A 5,738-nucleotide genomic window follows, 5' to 3' on the forward strand; every position below is an offset into this window, starting at 1 on the left:
CTGATGCTCAGACAATGTCAGGAAGTCAGCTATGCTGAATGCCAGTGAGAAGTTAGTAACAGAGATTTTAACTGACAGCTTTGGTCATTTATGAAGCAGGAGAGGAGCTCTTCAGCTGGCACGTGAACATACCTGATGAAAGCCTAAGGGTCATCTAATCAATCTAAGAAAATAGCTTCTTTCAACTTATTTTTAACCCCTTTATATATGGTTTTAATGCTGTATATCTCAATTTATTCTCAGTATTTCTGACTTAAAATATGAGAAACAACTCATTTGTATTTCTTGAACCACCTCAAGAGTTGGTTGATATACTGGAAAGTAAAATTAGGTGAATTTATTAGGTGTTTTAAAAGCCTGATCTATTTGATAGCTCACATAATCTACAGACAGATCCTGGAAGAAGCATTGGTGAGCATGTACTGTATTTAGTCGTCCGGAGTTAGGAGTTCTTTCTAGGGGACTTTTATTCAGAAGTTTTTTAAAAAGTTGAGCAGGCTAGACAGCAGGCTCTTTTAGATGGTGTTTCTTCCAAAGTTATTTTCTTTCTTTCCATTGGGGGGTATATGTACTGCATATTAATACCCCAGAGCTTTTAATGGGTAACCCTGTAGTGTTAGAATGACCATTACTGTGGCCACTGTGGAATTCCAGATATCTAACTAGTCCTTATAAAACAGAAAAGAACAAATGTCGTTAAGACATATGAAGATGAGCCAGTATCCTGTTAAAGACTTCTCAGAGCTGTAGGGAGACCTGCATTCTGTGCCAGTACAAAAAATAGTCCACCGATATGGATGAGGTCAAAGCTTAAGTTCTGACCATGGCCAGGTTCCTATATAGGAGCGACTGGCCTTGGCACCCAATACATCATGCGTTCTGCAGGGGCATCGTGAGGATCCAGAATTGGAATCGGCTCTCAGGGTTAGCTGACTTGCAAAGATCAACAGCACAGCAAATGACAAATGCTGACCTTCAGTATTTCCCCAGACTTGCATGTTCCTGTTTACAGTGCGTCTTGGTAGCTTTGCAACAGCTTCCTTCCTTGTGTTTGCAGTCGCTGACAGCATGATTTACTTTGGAGGCAACTCCTGAATGCCAGTTACTGGTCAGCTATTTAGATTTGCATAATGGTATCAAAGCGTGGTTGGAAAGTTATGCAAACTCTGCTTACCAGTCTTCTGTGTTCTCAGTAGGCACGTAGGTTGTTTTTTTAAACTACTGCAGTTAACTAGCTTGTACTGTTGCGTAGGTGGATGTCCATAGCCTGATATGATATCACTGATAAATTCATGATTCTGTAGGCAGTCTTTAAAGTTGAAGTATACATAAAAGTAAGATGAGTTGTACAACCTGGGAGTCTGTGTTTAAAAATATACGTAAAAAACCATCAGTTAACATTAAAGTAGTTCTCCCCTCTGATTTGGTATGTTCTTCATTCCCTGGTTTATGGTGTATAAGAATCATCCTGAATACAAGACCATTACTTCTGATCTGTAAATGGTCGTTACAAGATCATTGGAGATACTCAAAACCAGACCAGTCAAGGTCCTGAACAATCTGTTCTAGTTTACTGTTGTTGAGCAGGAGGGTTGGAGTAGATGATGACCATCTCTTCCATCATTAGCTATTCTGTGATTCCATGTTATATTCCCAGGATCAGCTTTGTACACAAATATTTGGGTGGTTCATAGTAGTTCTGGTATGTTACTGATGACTTAATGTCGAAACACAGTGACCTGAGGAAATGTTTGTTCTTTCCTGTAGTGATTTACAGTAAGAGTCATAAGAGAGAAGAAGCTAGCTTAGAAGCTTTGATCTGCCATAGAACCCAAGTTACTGCCAGAGAAAATTTCCATACCCTGAGTCAGTTCTGGAGCAACAGATCTAGAGACCGAGAGACCATAGAGATATGCAGGGTTGGTTTAGCCTGCCTTTCCTAGGAAACTGGCTTGTTCAAGTGTTTAACTCCTAAGTTCTACAAATTCAGGAGTGCAGCAGAAGCAGCTAAAGTTGCAGCAGTTTCTAGGCATCTTCTTCAGGGATCATCTGGGAGCTTCTGGTGGCTTGCTGCTGGTGAGGATTACCTTCTGGGGGCTTACCTGGTGGCTGCTTTGGCATTTAACAATTTAAAATTACATTAGCAACCAGCAATGTGTGTTGACTCTCATTGTGGCATTCAGTCTACGTCGTAGCCTAGAACATTTCTGCTTTCCTTGTGAATGTAAGGTACTGGTACATAATGTTACAGTCATCACTTAATATTAACTTTCAGTTACTGTTGGAATTTTTTTGCCTCAGTAAACTGAAAGTTTCCTCTTGCTGCTTCTGAAGCTAACAGTCCAAAACTATTTAATTTGCACAATAGCTAATCTTACTGAGATGAAGAGGGAGTTACTTTTTAATTAAAATATTTTCACTGTTTCTGATCTGTTTTTCAGGCATGCAGAAGTCATGAAGAAAATAATCGAGACTGTTGCAGAAGGTGGGGGAGAACTTGGAGTTCACATGTATCCTTTTTCATTACTACATGCTATTCTCAGAGATTTCTTGCAGTGTAAGCAGCTGTTACCTCAAGGTTCCAAATCTGGCATGCAACTGGGAGTGGAAGCAGTAAACAGCTGTTTGTGGTAGCACTTACTAGAGTCCTGGGATGAGCTCCTTTGTGCAAACAAACTCCATTAGTCAGAGAGGCAGCGTGGCAGGAGCAACAGGGAAGGTAGGTAGGTTTGAAGGGACAGGATTGAGCCCTTTTTTATAAGGGTGTGAAGGAGGTAGCTGTGAGTATGAAACTAGATCTCAGTGTAGGAGGATAAGGCTGGAGGTTCATGGACTTTGGCTGAGTATAATCACTCCTCTTGTACAGCAACTTCAGTATTAGATTTGAATCTTAAATTCATTTCTGAAGGGTGTAGAGGTCCCATTATTCTCTACTCTGAGGGAATACTTATATCCAGTACTAATGTAACTTGTCAGTTGAAAGTAGTGACAATGTGCTGTCTGCCTCAGTTTATAATTATCCAATAAATAATTATAAACCTTAGTTTATAATTATCCAATATACTTCAGACTGTAGATTTTATTAAAATATTTGAGGCTCAGTTATTACCAGAGTTCTCTATTAATTTCCCAATCTCTAACTGTATAAATGCTATGGTTTATTTTTCCTATTAGCTGGAAAAACTGTTGAGTAGACCGTTGAATGTGACTTCTGCTTTGTTTTACAGGATTTCTAGCTAATGCATATTTTCCTTAACGAGAAGCTCAGGTACCTTCTTATTTTCTTGAAATTTGTACAGGCAGTCATTCCAACGATAGAATATGACTACACGAGGCACTTTACGATGTAACTATAAAACAAGAGAATGTTCTCCTCTAATTATCAAATCTTTTTTTAAATAACCCATCCATGTGACTTACACAAGATTATACACAATTTCTGTAACTAACCTTTTATCAAGTTGATGCATTAAAATAAAATGTTCCATTACCAGCCTTTTTAATAAAAATCTTTGTGTGTAATATAAATAAATCACTTTCATTCCTATACAGATACTGCATTAAGAGGTGGGGGTTTTTTCTGCACAATTCCTTCAATTTCCTTTCAACAGAAGACTATTTTTGTCTATATTGGAAGCTAAAATCTACTTTCGTAGTAGAAGCCTAATGCTTTTGCCTTCCTTGCTGATTCCTGAAAATGTGAATTTTCTGTTATTTTTTTCCCTCTATTTAAATACACTTGAGAGATGTGTAGTTTTTTTTTGTAGTTATGAATGATTGTTTCCTCTAAATGGAGGAGGATTTTGAAAGCTGAAATAAGTGATCACCTTGTTAGGCAAGTTTGACTTATCTTAAACTAAAATAGCTGCAACTAACCAATCTTGAAAAGGTGGTTTAGATTTACACTTGAGTAAGACTAGTGTTTTTGGAGACGAAGGAGGAATATTATTATGTAGTCTATTTATCTTGTAGAAAGGCAAGAACAGTCCTATTGACAAAATTACAGCTTGAGGGTAGAGGGAGAAGATGGGTAGAGTAGAGTTAAATCTTCATTACTTCTCCTCAACCACACTAACTGGCAGTCTAATAGCATGGTTTCCTTTTTGGGGTGAATATACAAGGGATTGTTTATGAATCCAGGTATTGCAGACACATCCAGGCTTTAGCAGACACTTTCTGCCCTCTAAAATGCGAGTTTTTCATTAATGTAAACGGGAGGAAAGGACCATTCCTGAGCTTCACTCAAGCTTGGTTTAGCTTTCCCAACAGGATCTTTGTCTTCCAAACATGCAACTTATATTCTGCCAGGCAATCTCAAGTTGGGTATCTGCAGCTGGCTGAATTTCCTGATGGGTAGGAAGGTTGATCCTCGTCTTGGCTGTCGCATGCTGTTGACTTACATGAGAGCCTGTAATCAAGTTCTGTGTACTATGCTTAAATTGGCTTTCCTCTTTTCGTATCTATCTTCACTTCCTCTGTCTTGGACAATATCTTAAGCAATCTCTGCATGAGAGAAGAGTAGCACTAGCTGAAACCTGTTAAAACTTAACCACACCCATTGAGTCACACCACAGAATATTCCCTGTCAGACTTACTTCAAATCTTTGGGGTTTTTTCGTAACAAAGGAAGTAGCTGTCCTCCACCAAACATATGGGGGATTTAGAGGGGAGGAAAGAAGGAGAGTGATTTAAAATAACAAGCAGTGATGTATAAGGTTTTTTTCTTCACTCTCAGAATCTTTTGAAACACCCTTACCGCTAGAAGGTGTCTACTCTCTGCCTTTATAAGGCTGGAGTAGTCTTTTGGTGGTTTCAAGTATGTTGTGTGAACAAATAACATTCTTTGTCAGGCTGTTCGCAGAAGTGTCATCATTTTTGTTTTTAAACATAAACTGATGAAGGGCTTTTTTCTCTGTAGCAGAAAAACGGGAGCAGCGCAAATTAAAAGAACTTCCCAATGGCCTCCGTCAGCACCATGGTACTTAATGTCTTATGGCATTTGTAGCACAGAAATAACCACAGAGCCTGGTGCTTCGTGACTAATGTGTGGTGCTCTGCTTGGCTGGATATCCAAGTGGCTGTACCTGAGCAAACAAAATTTGACCTCGGTACACTTGAGGCAGTTGTACATTAATCCTTTTATTCTGTTTGGTACTAGTATTAATTCCTGTTAGACGTGAAGATTGCTGCTGTAGGAACTGCTATGAACATAGGCAAACTTAGTAACCTCAATTACGGCTTCTGGCAAATCCTACATGGTCATACAGAGTCTGAATTTTGCCTCTACATCAAAATAGCTTCTGAGAAGTTCTGCTCTGCTGGAATCCCTTTCCTACTGCATGTCTTACAGAGACAAGAGTTCTTGTGTCTCTTTACTTGCCTTCTAGATCTCTATCTCTTGATCTTTGAGTATATTCTAGTTTACAGGTGCTGCCTGCAGTGAAGGTGTGGGTGACTTATTTATTCCACTTGAATCTAAACCAAAGTTACGATTTTACCACAGGAAATGGGTTATCATGCAAAGGGAATAACCTTACAGAGTTTTAAAGTAATGACCATCACAAGCTCTGTTGTCAAACTTAAGGTGTCTGGTCCTCAATTTACATGAAATACTTTTAAAATATAAAAAAGACTTCCTTCCAATAAAAGATATATAGAATAGGAGAAAATAGAAGACAAGAATAATAAAAAAATCAAAGTAGTAACTTCCAAGCAATACACAGGAAGAGCATTTCTGT

General features: G+C 38.6%; 1 protein-coding gene across 1 annotated transcript in view; it reads left to right on the forward strand.

The window, feature by feature from the left end:
• ATG3 (autophagy related 3) overlaps positions 1-3,493 on the forward strand; it is a gene marked incomplete at its 5' end in the record, with an annotated part of 20,117 nt that extends 16,624 nt beyond the window's left edge. The window contains 2 exons of the mRNA XM_010137612.1: positions 2,442-2,510; positions 3,269-3,493. Of these exons, the coding sequence (XP_010135914.1) occupies positions 2,442-2,510; positions 3,269-3,350 (151 nt within the window). The remainder of the gene's footprint in view (positions 1-2,441; positions 2,511-3,268) is intronic.
• Positions 3,494-5,738: the final 2,245 nt, after the last annotated feature.

This window comes from Buceros rhinoceros, unplaced genomic scaffold (assembly GCF_000710305.1).
Source record: "Buceros rhinoceros silvestris isolate BGI_N320 unplaced genomic scaffold, ASM71030v1 scaffold17980, whole genome shotgun sequence".
NCBI lineage: Eukaryota > Metazoa > Chordata > Aves > Bucerotiformes > Bucerotidae > Buceros > Buceros rhinoceros.